At 53.0% G+C, this 20,394-nt stretch overlaps 1 protein-coding gene across 1 annotated transcript; it reads left to right on the top strand.

Annotated features, from left to right (window-relative positions):
- Positions 1-1,892: 1,892 nt before the first annotated feature.
- RSPO1 (R-spondin 1) lies at positions 1,893-19,346 on the top strand (the record flags this gene model as incomplete). The annotated part of the gene is made up of 5 exons (XM_080693007.1): positions 1,893-1,986; positions 15,599-15,790; positions 18,103-18,252; positions 18,433-18,621; positions 19,183-19,346. 5 exons carry the CDS (start codon positions 1,893-1,895, stop codon positions 19,344-19,346), a joined length of 789 nt encoding a protein of 262 aa, XP_080549133.1.
- Between the last annotated feature and the right edge of the window lie 1,048 nt (positions 19,347-20,394).

The following is a 20,394-nucleotide window of genomic DNA, read 5'->3' as shown; positions in this document are numbered from 1 at the left end:
ATTCTGAGTACTTCATACATTAACTCCTTTAAGGTACAAAGAAATAATAGCTCTCTTGCAGATAAGAAAACAGGCTCTGACCAGCTAAGCAACTAACCCCAGGTAACACAGCTAGCGAGCAGCAGGGTGGTGGCGTGCACAGCCCCTTGTGGCCGGGCTGTCACACTGTGCGCCCAGCCTCTGAGTCTGTACTTGGGACCCCGATTGGTAAACTCTGCTAGACACCCACCGTCTGTGGGTGGGGGGGTGCGTGGTAGGGACTGCGGAAGGTGGGAGCTTAGGCAGGCCGGGCAGGGGTTGGCAGTCGATGGGGCATGGGGGTGGCTGGGGGCATCTGTGCTGGCCCCAGCCTTAGCACCAGGTGGGATCCATCAGCCTCATGTAAACACCTCTCACGGGCGGCTTAACCACTTGAGCGCGTCTGGCCTTCAAAGCTGGTGGGAGAGGCTGGGGAGGGAGGTGCTGGACTCCCTTGGGGGATAATGATTTATCTCCTGTGCAGGTGGGCTCTGCGGGGGCCTCCCTGCGAGGCGAGGCAAGGGGGTGAGCGGGGTACTGAGGAGCTGAGAGGGGGGAGACTGGGGCAGGGGGCGGAGGGGCACCTTCAAGCCAGCAACTCAGATTCCCTTCTTAGTAAGCCAAACCTCAGCCCACACTCCAAGCAAGCCTGTGAAGGAGTCAGGTTTATCCCCATTTTATAGATGAAAAGACTGAGGTTCAGAGAGGCGAAATGACTCTGGAAAAGCAACTGAGCAGGGGTGGGGAAGGCGCCCACGGGCTCCCTCTGCCGCAGGCCACCGCATCCTTGGTCCATGTTGTGAGCACCCGCTGGGAGGGCCTGAGTGAGCAGGAAGCAGGGCTTCATCCTGCCCCCAGGTTGGGCTCTGAGGCTCCCCAGGCATGACGGGAGGGACCAGCTCCCCTGCCCCCATCACCCCAGCCCCCGGGTCCGGAGCCCTGGCTCACGGCTGGGGGATTATCGCCATTCTCTGTGTCTCTGGCCAGGGCGGGCATTGCTGCCTCTTTTATCCTCTGACAAAGGCCAGGCCCGCCGGGCCTGCTGTGTCAGAGTTTCTGTGGCCCGGGGAAGCCTTCCTTTTCTCCCGCCAAGCCCAGAGGGCCACGCAGAGTCTGCCAGCCTGCCGGGGGGTCACTGCTCTAGCTCCCTGACAGGTGAAAATCACGTGGGTGACTCAGCACTGAGAAGGGACGACTGAGGGGTCACTGAGATGGACAGAGGACAAAGAGAGCCCCTCTTCAAATGACAGGCTGTTGCCGCAGCATGAGGTCTGTAGGGTAGACTGAAAGAGGGACTTCCAGTTAGAGCTGGCCCCTATTAATCCTGGGTGGAGCCCGCTGGTTCCCACTCTTGAGAAATCGCCAGTGAGCAATCGCAAGTTGGGTTTGAGCGTTCGCCATATTCAGCTACTCAGCTCCAGCGTCGGGTTAGAGAATTCTGCGAGGCAGGAAGAGGGGCGATTGCTTCTCCAGCGGTGCCAGGTGGGTACTTGGAAGGTCCAGACATTGAGTCATCGTGGACACATGTGGGAAGGGAAGGGGCCTAGGCTGGAGGCCCTAGGGTGGTGCACAATTAACCCTTCTCGCTCCTTCCCCACAGGTTGGTTTTGGCTGGTCCTGGCTGCAACGACAGAGACCCCGTGTGACACCCCAAGGTGGCTCTGAGGAACGCTTCCTTTGAGGACCAATGGAGAAGAGAGCTGCCCACACCCTCTCTGTCCCCAGCTGAGATTATGGTGGATTTGGGCTATGGCCCAGGTCTGGGCCTCCTGCTGCTGACCCAGCCCCAGAGGCGTTAGCAAGAGCCCTGCGCGGCCAGCCGTCCAGCCCCGAGACCACCCCTCCTGCCGGGGGCCTGGGGCTGGCCTGTGACTATGCGGCTGGGGCTGTGTGCAGTGGCCCTGGTTCTGAGCTGGATGCACCTCACCGTGGGCAGCCGGGGAATCAAGGGGAAGCGGCAGAGACGGAGTGAGTAGCTACGTGGGGACAGGGGCTGGGCGGAGGGGGAGCACCCAGGCCTGGGGGTCTTGGCGCCTTTCCTTCTGTGATGACTGGGGCAGATTTTGACTTTGTAGATTTCGTAGAAGATCATTCCAACAGTGGATGATGGAGCTGGTGGGTTGGTGTGCTGAGATTATCTGCTCTGTAGACGATTCACTTTGTCTCTTTCCCCTTGGTACTCTGCTTTCTGGATTGAGCCCTCTTGGGGGCTGCAGTTTGTGCTTTATACCTTTGTGAATGATGCCCTTTGATGGAACCAGCTTTGTGTGGTATCCATGGAGATGCCGGGGGTCTCAGGTTCAGGGCTCCTTGCTTGTGTGATGCTGGAGCGCAGGCCCTTTGGGCTAGGGACTGCACACCTGGGGAGTGTGCAATAAGGTTTCCCAATGTATTAGAGCAGGGGCAGTGGAGGAGGGAGGGTCCTGAGACTCTCCCATCCTGGGGCTTTCTAACTGGACCCAGCAGGACTCAAGGAAGCCGGTGGGCAAGTGGGCAGGGCTCAGGACCTCCCCATGGACACCTGAGCAGCCCTGCTATGCCCACCTTCCTTCCATGATGAGCTTCTATGTGAGATGTCATTGGAACAAAGGGATCCGAGCTTAAAAGGAAAAGCAAGTCCAATCACCGTACAGACGCTAGAAATGGGGGAGGAGATGGCCTGAGGGCACACAGCCAGTATTGGAGCCCAGGTCTCCAGATGAGCTCGGTTTTCTTAAAAGAGCTTGATAAGCCAGGCCTGGTGGCACATACCTGTAATCGCAGTACTTGGGAGGCTGAGACAGGAGGATCACAGGTTTGAGGCCAGCTTCAGCAACTTAGATCCTTGGCAAGCTAGGGGACCCTGTTTCAAAATTTTAAAAGTAAATAAAAAGGGATGGGGATGTAGTTTGGAGGTAGAACATCACTGGGTTCAATCACCAGTAATACTCGCACACACGTGCGCGCGCACACACACACACACACACACACACACACATACTCACCTTGATAAAGCTCAAGATTAATGTGTCAGACGCCACATCCATGCACACACGCATGGCATCCCCCACTCCAGTGACAGGGCCGTCATGTCTTGGGAGTGGCCCTGTGTGAGTGCCCACGCTCGGCAGCAGGCTGGGGACCTCTGGACTCCTTGGCCCATCTCTCTTTCAACATGCCCATAGAGATGTCACGCCCGCCGGCGGGAAGTCTTCCTGAAGCCTCGCCCAAGTTCCTCTTGCTTCTCTTTTCCCTTCGGACTGACGCCCACCAGGAAAGGCTGAAAGGCAGTGGGGTTTTGCTGGGTCTCCACGGGAGCAGCCAGGGCCAGAACTCAGCCCAGGGAGAGAAGCTCAGAGAACTGGTGAAGCTGAAAATCCCCGGCTTAACAAACAATTAGAGACGGTTAGGTTTAATCAGCAGCACGGCCTTGATTTTCCTCCCTGCTCCTGTGTTGTGGCCAGTATTTTGGACTCCACGGGCCAGATGCGGTTTAGTGGTTTATAATCAGTCTCCCCCATTTCCGAAATGGGAGAGAGAGAGAGAGACGGAGAAGCCAGCAACACTCACGCACTGTGCACAAGTGGTTCTGCCCACGCTCACACGTGCAGGGCCATATCCCCACCTACACCGGGGGCCCACCGACCTGGGTTCAAGTCCGTGGGACTGAGCGTCAGTAGGGCCCGCTCCCAGCTGGCCAATCACAGGCCTCAACTCTTGATACAGCCTCATGCAGCAGCCTCAGCAGCATGTAAAGCAAACCATTAGGTAGAATGATGTAAGTAACCAAGCCTGCATGGTAAGAGTCAAGGGGGTGGGACTCAGGCTGCAGGGAGGGTCCAGAATGGATGGAGGCTGAGGGAGGCCTGATGGTGTGTGTGCATCCAGCAACACTTGTTACATAACAGTCATAAAAATCACCATCAAGCCGTCAATGGTGGTACATGCCGTGCTTGTAATCCCAGTACTTGGGAGGCTGAGACAGGAGCATCACAGGTTTGAAGCCAGCCTCAGCAACTTAGTGAGACCTTGTATCAAAATTTAAAAATAAAATAGGGTCAGTGTGTAGCTCAGAGGTAGAGCACCCCTGGGCTCAATCCCCGGGACCACACACAGAGAAAGATCACAACCATAAGACTGAAATGAAGTTGTATAGAAGCGTCACAAGACTTACGTGTGATGATGTAAGTGTAGGCAGGCTAGGCGACATTCTACCCCAGACCATACCCAACCTTACATATTCACTTAACAACAACCTTTGCAAAATATCAAACTCCGTGCAGTCTTCAGGATGCAAGCCATGGTTGACCCATCTCCCGTTTACTCCTGAGAATACTTACCGGCAGCTACTGCGGTTCTGGCCTCTTAGTATGTATGCATCTTGATATATTTTCCTAGCTCAATATGATGTACCAGATAACTGGTACCAGGAACTGTTGCGTTTAGTAATGTGTTGGTAAAGTGTCAGTGAGGGGAAAGCTGTTTTAGTCCATTAGGGACACTATAATATGATGGCATAGACTGGGGAATTTATGAATAATAGGAATTTATTGTTCACTGTTCCAGAGTCTTGTAAGTCCAAGACAAAGAGCTGGCAGAGTCAGTAGTTTATAATCAGTCTCCTCCATTTCCGAAATGGGAGAGAGACAGAGAAGCCAGCAATGCTCACACACTCTGCACAAGTGGTCCTGCCCGCGCTCACATGTGTGGGGCCACACCCCCACCTAACCAGGGCCCGCCGACCTGGGTTCAAGTCTGTTGGACTGAGCGTCAGTAGGGCCCGCTCCCAGCTGGCCAATCAGATGCAGAAACTCTTGATACAGCCTCATCCAGCAGCCTCAGCAGCTGGTGAGGTCTGTTTTTTAATAGTTAGCCTCTCTTTGTGTTAAATGGTGGAAGACACAAAAAAAAAAAAAAAAAAAAGCTCCCCAGGAATCTTCTGTGAGGGCGCTAATCACTAGGACCGTGCCTTAATGACCTAGTCCCCTTTGAAAGGTCCCATCCCTAACCAAACAATGTATGGACCATGTTGCCCTAGGGCACCTGGGGAAGCAAGAGGAGGGAAGAAGGAAGCCCCAGACACCTGCATGTGGCTGCCCTCCACAGTGCAGAAGGGTACCGTGAGGATGCGGAGCCTTGGGGCTATTCAATGTGTCCCACCTGCCTGGACTGCGGGTCAGGAGGGCCATCAGAAGCCACCAGATGGAACTCTCATCCTGAGCCTTACACCAGCTTTGGACCCAGGAATGTCTAATTTTGGAGTCTGAGAGGTTGAGCGAGGGCTTCCCTTTGGCCATGGCTTGGGAGGCGCCAGGCCCTCCTCCTGAGCCCTCGTCATGTGGGGAGCTCTTCTTCTTGCTGGCCATCACTCCATCTTCATGCCCTCCCCATCCCTGCACCCAGCACTCCCTTACTGAGGCCTTCTATCCGATCCCTGGGCTCCTCCACTCAGTCTTGGCTCTCACGAAGGCCCCCATTCCCTCCTTGAGCCTGACTCCCCTGGAAGCTGGGGTGCCCTTCTCCCCCTGGAGCTTGCGCCCCTCCCACACTGACCAGTCCTGGAGCCCTTCTTCCTTGGGTCCTTCAGCAAGTGCTCATTGACAACAGCATAGCCGGGCCTGGGATCACAGAGATGAACCCAGAGGAGCTCACAGTGATGAGGAAAGACCACTCAGTCCTCTGTCTGACTGTAGAGACAGGAGCCCTGGGGTGGAGAGCCCAGAGGAGCTGGGGCTGGGGCTAGAGTGTTTGGGAGGTGGGTGCAATTAGGAGTGGTTGAGGAAGTGATCTGTAAATGGGGTTCCAGGGAGCCCCGGGGTTTTACCTGGAGCAGCTGAGCTCACATCTGGGATTCACGTGGGGATCTTTGCTGGTAGAAAGAAGCAGTCTGCTGCAGAAGCAGGAAGCCCGGCACCCATTAGATAGAGGACCACATACTGCCTGGGCCTGAGCTGAGGGTCCTGGGAAGTCCATGCTGCAGAATCGGGCAGGGCTCAGATCAACCATGGAGCTCTTTGTACTTGCCAGTCTGAGGTGTTTGGACCTGTCCTGACTTGAGCTGTGGATTATAAGGAGCCACTGAGAGATTGCAATCTGGGGGCATAAGGTCTGGCTGTAGTAAAGGGGAAGGGAGGGATAAGGGAAAGCAGAGAGGTTACCTAAAGGGCAGTCTTGATCCAGGTAGAAAAAAATGATGCTCTAAGATAAAACTAATTTCACAGTTGAGTTAAAAAACAGGTACAGTGGTCCACACCTATAATCCCCATACTTGGGAGGCTAAGACAGGAGGATCACAGGTTCGAAGCCAGCCTCAGCAACTTAGCAAGGGGATCGCAGGTCCGAAGTCAGTCTCAGCAACTTAGCAAGACCCTGTTTTAAAGTAAAAAAGGCTGAGCCAGGCTGGGTGGCACAGGCCTGTAATCCTAGTACTTGGGAAGCATAGACAGGAGGAATGCAGGATCGAGGACAGCCTCAGCAAGTAGTATTTACCAACCTAGCAAGACCCTGTTTCAGAATAAAAATAAAATAGGGCTAGGAGTGGACCTCAGGTAGAATGCCTACCATTGGGCGTAATCCAGAGTACTATAAAAACAAAAATGAATCCTGAGGACTGGGCAAGTGCTTTATCACTGAGTTATGTGTGAGGCCTTGTGTCCAATCCCTAGCATTGAAAAAAAAAATACCCTGTGTCTTCCCAAGGAAATTCCCAGGGCTTACTGAATGTGCAGCAGATGACCCTGGGTACCAGGAAAGCCCAGGAGAGGACAGCTGCATCTCCTGAGAGCTGCCCTCACCTACCTGCCTCAGTCTCCCCCGGAGGCCTGCTCCCTGTCTTCCTCCCTCACCAACTTGACTCAGGTCCCCAAGGCTAGATTCCACCCCACAACCAGTCATCTCTCCTTGAGTCATGGCCTGTTCTCTCCATCCCCCCTTGATCCTGGCCCAACCTACCCCCGGCCCCACATTCCTGTCCAAGCCCCTTCCCTGAACTAGAATACTCACCAGAATCTAAGCACATCCCATTCCCCTCCTTAAGCCTTTAAAAAAAAACACACAAAACACTTACCAGGCCTCAGTCCTCAGCTCTACACCCCCAGGGTGTAGAGACTCCCCTTAGGAACTTCAACCCTTCATTGGGCTAACTGAAACAGTAAGACAGATTCTGCCCTCCAAAGCTGTTGTTAGTGGGAGAAAAAGTCATAGTAGCTGATAATAATAATATAAGGTGATGTCTGCCATGATGGATTCAGGTACTGGGGACTTGGGAACACAGAGGAGTCAGTATTCTACCCAGACACTTGCGGGGGGGTGAGGTCAGGGAAGATATCCTGGAAGAGGTAACTTTAGTACTGAGGCCTTGGAAGGAGGCAGAGCATCCCAGATAGAAGGGCCAACTTGAACAAAGGTGCGGAGACATGAAATGGTGCCACGTGCCCGAAGAAACAAAAAGTTACACGCGGTGTTGAGACCTGAGATACAGAGGATTCGCTCGTGAACACTCTTTAGGCTGGAAGGTGCTGAGCCTTAATTCTGTAGGTGATAAGGAATCATTGATGGATTTTGGGCCGGGTTGGGGTGTGACAACATCAAATTTTTGGTTTGAGATCCCTGGGGCCAGGCATGGTGGTGCATGCCCATAACCCCAGTATTCTGAAAACTAAGACAGAAGGATCACAGGTTCGAGGCCAGCCTCAAAACTTAGCAGGACCCTGTTTCAAAATAAAGCATAACGCCAGACGTGGTGGCATACACTTGTAATCCCTGCGCTTGGAGGCTGAGACAGGAGGATCGCACAGGTTCAAAGCCAGCCTCAGCTTCTTAGTGAGGCTCTCAGCAACTTAGTGAGACCCTGTTTCCAAATAAAATATAAAATAGGTCTGGGAGTATAGCCCGGAGGTAGAAAGCCCCTGGGTTCCACCCCCAGTACCACCAAAAAATCAAGCAAGCAAGCATAAAAAGGGCTGGGGAGTAGTGTCTCTTGGAGGCAGAAGGCCTCTGGGTTCAATTCCCAGTACCTCACACACATCGGAAAGAAGTCGCGCATGCGCACATGAGCAAATTCGGTCCTTGGCAAAGAGAGGTGGTGAGCGGCAAAGGCTGGCTGTGCAGGATGGGGCGTGAAGAAGTCACAGAGAGGACTCATTCCCCGCTGAGTCCTTCTAGGCTGCCTCCCACACAGCGCCTCCATCATACAAAACTTCAGCTGGGTGTGGTGGCACATGCCCGTAATGGCAGTACTTGGGAGACTGAGACAGGGGGATTGCAGGTTTGAAACTGGTCTCCGTAACTTAATAAGGCCCTCTACAACTTAGTGAATAAACAGTGAAAAGGATTGGGAGTGTAGTTAAGAGGTAGAATGCTCCTGGGTTCAATCCTCATTAACACACACACCCTCAAGAATGAGCTTTCGAAATGGCCAATCCATGGTCTCTTTCCTTGGTGGTAGAAGGAGCCCTGTCTCTCACCCAGTGGATGAAGGCTGTTCAGTGCCCCAGAGCCTTTGCACAGGCTGTTCCTCCTGTCATGCCCTTTTTCCCAGCCTGCAGGCTCAGGAGTGTCCTTGGCCATTCCTCTGTGCCCCCCGGCCACAGTGTCTACCCAGTCCTGAGTCCCCAGCCCTGGCTGGACCTCAGCTACCTCAAAACACAGCTCCTCACAGTTCTGGACACCTGTTAAGTGTGCAGTGACCTGGGGAACAAATGAACCTCCATTTTCTTCCAATCATTATGCACCAAGCACTCACCAGCTTTCTGGGACCCTTTATTCAAGGCCCCTGCAGAGCCCACTCAGCCCCAGTCTCCACAGCTTTCTGCCCTCTCCCAGCCCACCTATTGCCTGGCAAGCTGAAAATGCCCGGTGGTTTCTTATTACATCCTTTCCTGACCTCTGCCCATCACTAAGCCATCACCCCTTTCTGAGCCCTCAACCCTCCATGGAATTCTCTGGTCCCTACCCCTAACCCAGCCAATCCTACCACCTGACTTCTGTGTATCATCATCATCACCTTCCTCCTCCTCCTCCTCTTCTTTCTTTTTTTTTTTTTTTATCAGTAATAGGAATTGAACCCAGGACCTTCAGCAGGCTAGGAGAGTGCTTTGTCATTTAACTATACTCCAAGATTGTATTTATTTATTTATTTATTTATTTATTATATGTACTAGGGATTGAACCCAGGGGGGTTCTCCTTCTGAGATACACCCTCAGTCCTTTTATTTATTTATTTTATTTTGAAGTAGGGTCTCACTAAGTTAGTGAATTCCAGCCTCAAACATGTGATCCTCCTGTCTAAGCCTTTCAAGGCCTGGGATTACAGATATTCTCCATCCTGACCAGTTTCTTATTATTTTAAGACAGGGACTCACTTAAGGTGCCCTGACTGGCCTTGAACTTTCCATCCTCCTGCCTTAGCCTCTGGAGTAGCTGGGATTACAGGTGTGCGCCGCCATTCCTGGCATGACCTCTGCGTGTCGACCCTCACCTCTCCTTAGGACTTTCCTCCATCAATCCACTCCGCCTGAGCCTTGGAATCACATTCTAACTGCAGCTGCTCCCCCTGCTCTGCCACTTTCTGTGTTCTCTGATTTTTCTGTCCCTCTCCTTGCTTTATTCCCACCTCCATCCCTCTCACTACTCAGGTCTCTGAGGTTTGGCCCTCATCCCCCGTCCACTGAAACGACCTCCACATCGCCCCACCAGTGACCAGGGTGGCCACATCTCATAGGCTTGCTTCAGGACTCACTGGCCACGGCTTCTTCCCAGCCCTGGCCCTGACCATCTCTCCTTTTTCCTTCCCTTCCTTTCCCTTCTATTCTTTTCTCGTAGTGGGGATTGAACCCAGGGGCATTCTACCTCCAAGCTACACCCCCAGCCTTTTTTACTCTTTATTTTGAAGCAGGTGTCACTAAGCTACTGTGCACTAGCCTCAAAGCTGCGATCCTCCTGTCTCCAGCTCCCAAGTCCTGGGATTACAGACCTGCCCTACCACACCCAGCTAACAGCCAGCTTCTTGAGAGACGGCCACTACTTCTTCTGTACTTCCTTACCTTCTGTTACTTCTCAGCCACTGCCCTCGGTTCCCCATGCCACCATCCCACTGAAGCTGCCCCTAGTAGGGTGGTCAAGAGCCCGTCCATAGCTGATTGCTTACGTGACACCTCAGAAGCATGTGGGTGGCATCTAGACACCTCCTGCTTCGCTCCAGTGTACTCTTCTTGGCTTGCGATTGCAATGTGCTTCCTAGTGTCCCCTGCCTGTCTGTTGGCTCCTTCTCAGCCTTTAATTGCCCCCCTTTCCCCCCTCCATCCTTCCGTCTGGCTCCTCTTCCCATGCTTTAGACACTCTCTTTGCCATCTCACACAAACACAGGCCTATGCTATTTTCATGTTAAGCACCCCATGTCTCTCAATTTCCAGACACAATGTTCCTCTTGAGTCCTAGACCCAAGCATCCAACTGCCTGATAGACCTTCCTCTGGACCTACCCAGGAGCCACAAACTCAGCACATCTAAAGCCAAGTACACCAAAAGCCGCTCCTCTTCCTGGGGACCATCTTGGCAAAGGATCGGCTACCCTCTTACACAGGTGCAGCATCTCAAAGGCACCTGGACCTGTGCTTGGCCCTGCCTCCACCGTGCACCCAGCCACCACCCAATCCTGAATAGCTGCCTCCCCGAATAGCTCACTGGCCTCTGCTCTTCTCCCAGCACCCCCAGAGTTCAAAGTTGGGCATCCCCTGCTTCCGCTCCTGCGGTCCCTGCTCTACGCAGTGATGTTTCCAAAATGAAGTCTAGACTGTGCATCTTGTTTTTGGTTTTTCTTTCTTGTTTTGTTTGTTGTTGTTGGTACTAGGAATTAAACCCAGGAGCAGTCTACCTTCAAGTTACACTCCTAGTATTTTTCAATATTTTTTTTTTTGAGACAGAGTCTCAACTAAGTTGCTGAGCACCTCCCTAAGTTGCCTAAGGTGGCCCTGAACTTGCAATCCTCCTGTCTCAGCCTGGCATGTACTGGGATGACAGGTGTACACCACCGCACCTGGCTGCATCTCCTGTTTTGGTCTCCCCAGGGATTCCTCTGTGCCTGAGGATAATATCTGGAGGCCTCTCTCTGGGTTCCCTTTCTCCTCTGGGCCCCGATTCCCGTTAGCTTCCTATCCAAACACTCCATGCTCCTGCTGGGATGAACAAATTTTGGATCCCTGAATATGGCCCACTTTCTCTGCCATGGCATGGGTCATGCCGAAGAAAAATGCACATAGGAGTTGCAGTGGGCGGTGGGGTTCTGAGAAGGCCGTTGCAAATCTGTCCTTCACGGAGGTGATAAGGAAGAGCAAATGACTACGGTCGCAGGTACAGAGGGCTGCCGGTGGACACCGAGTCCCCTCAGTTATTGAAACTAAGGCAAAATCCCGAGCGAGCCATCATCCCAACAATGAGTCAAGTAAAAGCGATGAGTAGCCGAGGATGTGGTATCTGTGAAGTGGAAGTGCTCCCAAACGTCTCCAATGAGATCAATTTGCAATATAGCTGAATAAAGGCCCAAAGTGGAAAAATACTCCCCAAAAGTCCCTCAGTAACTCCAATAGAGCATTAGGAGCATTTTGCTCATGCAGTGACTAAACCAACAAGAACAAGAATAATTTTTGAATTATTAATTAAATTGGGGGCTAGGATGTTGCTGAGTGGTAGAGCACTTACTTGACACACGCAAGTCCCTGGGTTCCATCCCCAGCACCACACAGACACACACACTAATTAACACTGACTATGCAGATAATTTTTTTTTTTTTGGTGGTACTAGGGTTCCTGGAAGCCCTTCTTCCTCTGGGCTACACTCCCAGACCTATTTTATTATTATTTTTATTTGGAAACAGGGTCTCCTAAGCCAGCACATGTGGCTGGCTTCGAACCTGCGTGATCCTCCTGTCTCTGCCTCCCAAGCGCGGGGATTACAAGCGTGCGCCACCACGCCCGGCTCAGATAAATTTTATATCAGAAGAAAAGTCAATCGACCTGGGTTTGATGGTACACACTTGTAATCCCAGTGCTTGGGAGGCTGAAACGGGAGGATCACAGGGTTGACGCCAGCCTCAACAAGTGACACCCTCAGCAAGTTTGTGAAACCCCATTTAAATATAAAATAGAGCCTGGCATGGTGGCACGCGCTTGTAATTCCAGCATCTGGGAGGCTGAGACAGGAGGATCACGGTTTGCAGCCAGCCTCAGCTACTTAGTGAAGCCCTTTGCAACTCCATGAGACCGTTTCAAAATAAAGAATAAAAAATAGGGCTGGGGGTGTGGCTGAGAAGTAGAATGCACCTGGGTTACATCCCCAGTACTGCAAAATAAAAAATAATGAATAAATGAATGAATGAATGAATGAATAAATAAATAAATAAATGTAAAATTAAAAATAGGGCTGGGGTATAGCTCAGAAGTGGAGTGCCCCAGGGTTGAATCCTCAGTACCAAAACCAAAAAACAATCTAGCCATATTCTCGTTTCCACGCTTCCTCATATTGTCCTCTGTCTGCCTTTTGTACACTGTGTTCTCTCTGCCTGGAGCACATTCTGGCTGGGAAATCTTGGTTGAGGACTTTAACCTCTTCATTTTCTCATCTGTAAAAATGAGGATTCATAATGATAACAGCATAAGCTGTGCAGGCTGTCGAAGGGATTAAGTGAGTGAATACTTGTCAAGCCCCAAGGAACAGCCCCGCAGCATCAGTGCTTATCACTGAGTTATAAGCCTCCAGCATTATGATTATCGCTGTGTTGTTCTGAGCAGGGTTGTATTTGTTATTCTCCTGCCTCTTCCTTGTCTCGTCCTGGAGCCATTCCTGGGCCACGCTCCTCCTGGAGCCCTCCACAGTGGACATCCTCACCTCCCTCTCTCAGGGGTGGAAAGGGAAGTGCGGGGCTCAGTTCCTGTGCTCACACACTAGGAACTCAGCTCCAGGTCCAGCTGGGTCTGCAGCCTGAGCTGGTCCACTCTGCTGAGCTACCTCCTCCATGCTACTCTGATTTCCCAGCTCTGTCTGCAGCCTGTATCGACAGCTTCTCAATGCCAGTGCTGAGGTCCTCCCAAGTGGCTCCTAACTACTCTTCATCCTTCTCAACTGGATTCTCTTCCTGTGGGCCTTTCTTAGAGCCTGGCCCCACTGTTCACCTACCTCCTAGGCCAGACACCCGGCACTCACCCGGGACGCTGCCCACTCCTCGCCGCCCATCAGCCATGTGTCTTCCCCAAGCATCCCTCCATCTGTCATTTTCTCTCCATCTCCACTAAGCAGAGCTTTGTTTAAGATATTTTCACCTTTCTCACTTGGGTTATCAAGCCAGCTCCTTCCCAAGTACTCCTCTGGTTTCTGGTCTCCACCCTGGCTGACAAAGGAATCTTTCCCATCTGTAAATTGGACCAAGTCTCACTCCCGGTTAATTTTCCAATGGCTCCCTATTGTCTAAGCAGCTCTGAAAAGGTCCAGAAAAACTCTTCAAAATAAGTGTACTGGCCAGGTGTGGTGGTGCACACCTATAATCCCAGCACTTGGAAGAGTGAGACAGGGAAGATCTGAGGCTTGAAGCCAGCCTCAGTAACCTAGTGAAAACCTGTTTTTTGGTTTTGGGGGGTTTTTTGTTTAATTTTTTTTTTTGTGTGTGTGGTACTGGGGATGGAACCCAGGGGCATTCTACCTCCAAGCTACACCTTCAGCCCTATTTTTTTTCTTTATTTTGAAACGGTCTCACTGAGTTGCGAAGGGTCTCACTAAGTAACTGAGGCTGTCCACAAACCACCATCCTCCTGTCTTAGTCTCCCAAGTGCTGGGATTACAAGCGTACATCATCATGCCCGGCTGAGAACCTGTTTCAAAATGAAAAATAAGAAGAGTTGGGGCCAGGCATGGTGGCACACACTTATAATCCTGGCATTTGAGAGGCTGAGACAGGAGGATTGCAGTTCGTGGACAGCCTCAGCTACTTAGTGAGAAAAATCTTGTCCCAAAGAATATTCTTTGGGAAATGCTACTTGGCCGGATCAAGTTCAAGTTCCTTAGCATCATATAAAGATAGGACATCTTATCTTTGGGGTTTTTTTTTTGTTGTTGTTGTTGCTTTTTGTTTTTTGTTTTTCAGGTCTGGGGATGGAACCCAGAGGCATTCTACCTCCAAGCTACACCCCCAGTCCTATTTTTTATTCTTTATTTTGAATCAGGGTCTCACTGAGTTGCAGAGGGCCTCACAAAGTAGCTGAGGCTGTCCGCGAACCGCGATCCTCCGGTCTCAGCCTCCCGAATACTGGGATTACAAGCGTGCGCCACCACACCCGGCTCAGCACACTTTATCTTTGAACATTCTCCCCCATTTCTGCCTCTACCTCAGATCGTGTGCAGTCCCCGTTGGGGTGGTTTTTCACCTCTGGTCCTGTTCCTCCTGGCATCCTACCCCTATGTCCTAAAGGACAAATCTCTACTGAGTCTTCAAGTAGACCCTTACAGAAGGTCCCCGTGGCACCTCCTGTGTGAATTCCTTCCCTCTCTTCCTAGGTCCACTACTGCTTGGCTCTGTGGCTGCTGGCGTTTACCTGTCTGTGCGTGTCCTCCACTGAAAGGCCAGTTCCCTTGCAGAGTGGCCCAGGTTACTTGGCTGTGGGTCCCAGGGGCCTGCATGGTGCAGAGCACACGGGCGGGGCTCTCTGAGTGTTAACAAGGGGACGAGATCAAAGCTTTGTGACTCGGTGCTGTGACGAGAAAAGTTTTTTAATCTCAGCACCCCTGACATTTTGGACCACATAATTCTTTGTTGGGAGGGGCCGCCCATGCCCTGGGGGATGCGTGGCAGCATCCCTGGCCTCCGCCTCTTGACGCCAGTGGAACCACCTTCCCAGCTGTGATGATCAGAATCCTTCTCTAGACCTTACCAATTGTCCCCTGGCAAGAAAATTGTCCCTGGTAGAGACTGTCCTAGATAGAGCTTATTTTAGATGTTTCTCTGGGTAGATGATTCTTTTCTGTGATAGTGTGATCCAGTATCGCCTCTTGTGGTTAAAACTTTATCAGGGATTTGAAGTCTTCTTTCCAGTAGGGCATGCTTGTAATCCCGACATTTAGGCGGCTGAGACAGGAGGCTCGCAGTTCGCGGACAGCCTCAGCAACTTAGTGAGGCCCTGTGCAACTTGGTGAGACCCTGTGTCCAAATAAAGAATTAACACAGGGCTGGGGGTGTAGCTCGGAGGTAGAATGCCCCTGGGTTCCATCCCTAGTACCGCAAAAATAAATAAATAAATAAATAAATAAATAAATAAATAAATAAAAATCCTCCTTCCATACCTGAGACTGAGCTTTCCTTCCTCTGGGGAGAGCTGGGGCACGTTCTGGGAAAGGTACAACTCCACCCATTTGTCTGAGAATACGCAGGCCTAGCAGGCCAGCATGTGCTGTGCCTGCAGGTCAGGGGGCGCATGGAGTGGAGGGGAGCCCTTACCCTGGGTATCTGCACCAATTCTGTGGTCAAAGGACATTGGGAACTCTGCTCCCATGCTCGAGGGAGCTGGAAAGATGGGGTCCGTCCTACAGCCACCTTCTCACGCCCGCCCCACCCTCACAGTCAGCGCAGAGGGAAGCCAGGCCTGCGCCAAAGGCTGTGAGCTCTGCTCAGAGGTCAACGGCTGCCTCAAGTGCTCGCCCAAGCTCTTCATCCTGCTGGAGAGGAACGACATCCGCCAGGTGGGCGTCTGCTTGCCATCCTGCCCGCCGGGGTACTTCGACGCCCGCAACCCCGAAATGAACAAATGCATCAGTGAGTGTGGGTGGGGCCGGAGAGGGCGAGACGGGCTCTGGACACTGGGAGGGGCGCGCCGGACTGTGGTAGCTGATGAGGGAAGCAGAGGGGACATTGGGAAGAAGGGAGAGAGCTTCAGGCCAGACATGGCCCCAGGTCTCCCTCCCATCTGCACTTCCTAGTCTGTGTCCAAACCTGAACCCCTTCTCCAAATACTGGCTGCTCCATCTCCTCTTCATTCTCACCGTCCCGCCTTGGTTCCCAAACCTCTTCCCTGGCCCACTGCATTAGCCTGTCCACCTGGCCTCCAGCCTCCTGCAGATTCCCCAACCCAACCTGCGCATGGCAGCCAGAAAGATGCTTCAAGACACACACCTACCCCATCCCACTTCTGCTGCAAAACCACTGTGGGCTCCACGCTGGCTGCAGGGGATCCAAGCATGGCCGGCCTGCTCCTTCATCCTCTCCTTCACCTGCCGTCTCGCCACTTCTCCACACCAGCCACAGTTCCGCATGCTCGGAGGCAAGGGCTGTCCTCTCTCCATCCCATCTGTACCTGCAGCTATGCCCTACGGGGGGGACACACCTGGGTGAACCATGCTGGAGCCCACCCCTCTGTACAGCACCTTATAGTTGAGAATGTGCTTCCAGACTCGTGTCAGCTGAACTTTATACCCTCTGGAGAGAAGCAGGGCAAAAGGGATAGAACCCTTTATAGAGATGATAACTTAGAGGCTGGGGGTGACTGGTCCCCACCTAGCCAACCGGGTTCTGGTCTCCATTCTGCTACTTATTCATCACATGACCTTGAGCATATCCCAGCCTCTCAACACCTCATTTTTAAAGTGGGAGTACCGGTTTTTACCCTCTGGGGATGTTGTGAGATGTACCTATAAAGGTCTTTGTGTCTAGTACTCAGTATGCAGTAGCTATAGCTGCTATTGTTATTTCCCTTCTTTTTTTTTTTTTTTGTGGGTCTGGGGATGGAACCCAGGGGCATTCGACCTCTGAGCTACACCCCCTGCCCTATTTTTACTCTTTATTTGGAAACAGGGTCTCACTAAGTTGCAGAGGCCTCATTAAGTAGCTGAGGCTGTCCGTGGACCACGATCCTCCATTCTTAGCCTCCCGAATGCTGGGATTACAAGCGTGCGCCACCACGCCCGGCTTTCCTTCTTTCTTTACTGGCAACCAAATCCAGGCAGCAGAGCATGGGGAGTGGGGTGCGGCTGAGCTACAGCTTGAAGCTGCCGGGAGGTGTGGAGAGGGTGGGGAGCTTGGCAGGAGGGAGGTAGGACCCTTGGGGCTGCCCTCTTGATCCTCAGGATGTTGGTGAGGGAAGGGGGCTCCTGGCTGTGCCAGCTCCTCGGAAACTAACAGCCTTGGGTTTCAGGTGCCAGATGGGGAGGAAGTCTGCCCTGCCCGCAATTGGGAAAGGGGAAATTGTGAAAGACCTGCCTGTTCACAGACAAACCCCGCACAACCCACCCTCTGCACTGGGGAGAGAACTGGCAGGAGGGCGGCAGGGAGGGACCCAGGCGTCCAACCAAGGTAGTGCCTGGAACTGGGCCTTGCACAGGGAGAGGAATTTGCCCTGGAATTGCTCTCTGATCCTCTGAACAGATTCTTTTTGCCCAAACAGCAGAAGAACCAGGGGTGGGATGCTGTGGATGCCCAGCAGTGGGGGCAGGGAGCCCATGCTGCTGCTCTGAGGGAGTTCTGTCAGTGGAACCATGCTTAGGGGACCCCCTGGGATGCCATGAGATGCTGCAAACCTCCTCTCCTGTCCCCATCGGCCCCCGAGCGCCTCCCTCCTCCTCTGAAACTGGCTCTTGTGGACCTCACCTTAGGTTCCAGGGCTTGTGACTGAGTTTGCTGATGGAGATAAGAGTGCCCACCAGCCCTCAAGAGCAGCCACTTTTTGGGTGCAGTGGTGCATCCCTGTTATCCTAGTACTTGGGAAGCTGAGACAGGAGGATTGCACGTTTGAGGCCAGCTTCAGCAACTTAGTGAGACTCTTAGTAACTTGGTGATATCCTGTTTCAAAATAAAAATAAATAAAGCTGGGATGTTGCTTGGAGGTAGAATGCCCCTGAGTTCAATCCCCTGTACTACAAAAAACATATAAAATAAATTAAGAAAGGGCAGCCGCTGAGCTTCTGCTCCCCTGTCCTGCCCTTGCCCAGCTTTGCCCCCAGCATCCCTCCGTCTGCACTAATCACAGCTTTCAGCCGAGGTTCTGGCCTCCACGTGGATGGGTGTCGGGTGGGGGCAAGGGGAAGTGTCTGTCCTGGGATGGGTCAGAGACCCCAATCTGGTCCTGTCTGCAGAATGCAAGATTGAGCACTGCGAGGCCTGCTTCAGCCACAACTTCTGCACCAGGTGTCAGGAGGGCTTGTACCTGCACAAGGGCCGCTGCTATCCAGCCTGTCCCGAGGGCTCCACTGCTGCCAACGGCACGATGGAGTGCAGCAGTCCTGGTAAGCTGTGGAGTGTGTGCAGAGCGCCCAGCCCCCAGGTCGAGTGGGAGGCCTGGCCCGGGGCTGTGTAGAGCAAGTGGGCGTGCACACCCACTTGCCCAGGCAGAGGGCAGGTAGGGGAGGCTCCCCGGGGTATCCTGTCCTCTCCTCCTCTTCCTTCTCTCTCTCTCTTCCTGCCAGCACCATGTGGAATGAGTGAATGGTCCCCATGGGGGCCCTGCTCCAAGAAGAAGAGGCTCTGTGGTTTCCGGAAGGGCTCTGAGGAGCGGACACGCAGGGTGCTCCACGCTCCTGGCGGTGACCCCGCCGCCTGCTCTGACACCAAGGAGACCCGGAGGTGCACAGTAAGGAGGACGCCGTGTCCTGAGGGTGAGCTGCAGCCTCTGCGTCCTGCCCAGGGCCCAGAACAATGGCAACTCTGAGGCCCATCTGTCCACCCTGGGGACCAGCTCCTGCTGGCAGCAGAGCCCCAGGATGCTCTGTGGCAGGAACTGGCAGCTTTTGGAGCCACCATCCCTGCAGTTTCCCCATTTCTCCTGGATATTCACTCTAAATGGGACCTCAGAGATCAGGTGACTGATGAGCTAAGCCCCAGAGACATGTAGCAATCCCTACAAGGCCACTCAGCCTCACATTGGCTACGCGGTGGCTGTCCTCCCTATCCTGAATGCTACACTGGACACCGGGGAGCATTCTAGGCCCATCAGAGTCCAAGAGAGGAGGAATAGGAGGGTGTCTGGTGTGCACTGGGTGGTGGTGGGGGAAAGGCTTGGGAACCGCTCTCAGTAGGGTCCTCTGAAGTGGCTGTGGGTCAGAGGAGACCTCGAGGTAAGCCGAGTCTCCAGCTCCCTCCCCCTGCTTCCTCACCACTCCTCAGCCAGGCCCTGGAGCACATCCTTTTTGATTCTGTCCTCTGTGGGATTGTTGCAGGGCAGAAGAGGAGGAAGGGAGGCCAGGGCCGGCGGGAGAACACCAATAGGAACCTGGCCAGGAAGGAGGGGAAGGAGTCCAGCTCCAGCTCTCGAAGACGCAAGGGGCAACAGCCGTTGCAGCCCGGGACAGCAGGGCCGTCCACATCCACGGGGCCCACTTAGGCAGAGCCAGGTCCAGGCCGAAGAACCCAGAGCTGCTCTGTGTGATGGAAACGATCCAGAACTGGTGTTGGAGGCAACGCATACACACGCCACACACCACATCACACACACACACACACACACACACACACACACACACACTTCTATCCTTTGGTGCACACTTGGTTTACACTGTGCCCAGTGGACATGTCAGAGAGAACATTTTTCCAGCCTCCAAACCCAAATTTGTGGATGGAACTTTTTGAAAGAGCTGCTGGGATTGCCTCTGCCCAATGCAGCAGATGGGAGCCAAAGTTTGAGGACTGCAGGGGAGAAGCTTTACCTCCTAACCCTGGTCAGCAGCCCTGGCTGGCCGTGTGACTTCCATTGGAGACTGTCGTTACGATCCATGATACGTATCAGGGCTGACCTGACTTGGAAAACTGCTTAAAGATTTATTTCGAATTAAAAAAAAAAAAAAAAACAAGCCAGCAGTATTCACTGGCACCATTTTGCTCTTCAGGGTGCAAGGATTGGTAGGTATGCCTGTGAGAAGGACAGGGCCAAATTTCAGAGACCTTGAGACTTGAATAGCCTGCATGACAGAGGGTCCAGAGCAAGCGGGAAACTTGGGGAGTACCCAAGGGGTGTAGCCAGCTCCTGTTCGTTCTTCGTCCTCAGAATGTGATCTGTGGACTAGCAGTGACACTGGGCAGCTTGTTAGGAATGAGAATCTCAGGTCCCATCCCAGATCCAAAAGCAGAGTCTGCCCTTTGACAAGGTTCCAGTGGTTGGCGTGCACATCCCAGCTGGAGAAGCACCTGCTCTGATGACCCCTAAGGAGGAACAGAGGGCCCTGGGCCAGGCCTTACGGAGGATTTTCCATCTGGGAGAGGCAGAGTCCAGGGAAAGGAAGTACACGGGCTCCATGAAATGGTTGGGGACTAAGACAGGTGAATAGCAAGTCCTAGAGCCCTCGGGAAGGAGGGAGAGATCAAGATCAAAGCCGAGCAGTGGCAGAATGGCCTGTGTGGCGTTGTGGTGTGCACTGGCTGCCGGCCACGCACCG

The sequence above is a fragment of the Muscardinus avellanarius genome (genome assembly GCF_963383645.1).
Source record: "Muscardinus avellanarius genome assembly, chromosome: 3".
NCBI classification, from domain to species: Eukaryota; Metazoa; Chordata; class Mammalia; order Rodentia; family Gliridae; genus Muscardinus; species Muscardinus avellanarius.
Note: the sequence above shows the minus strand (reverse complement) of the source record. Positions and strands in the feature narration are given on the sequence as shown.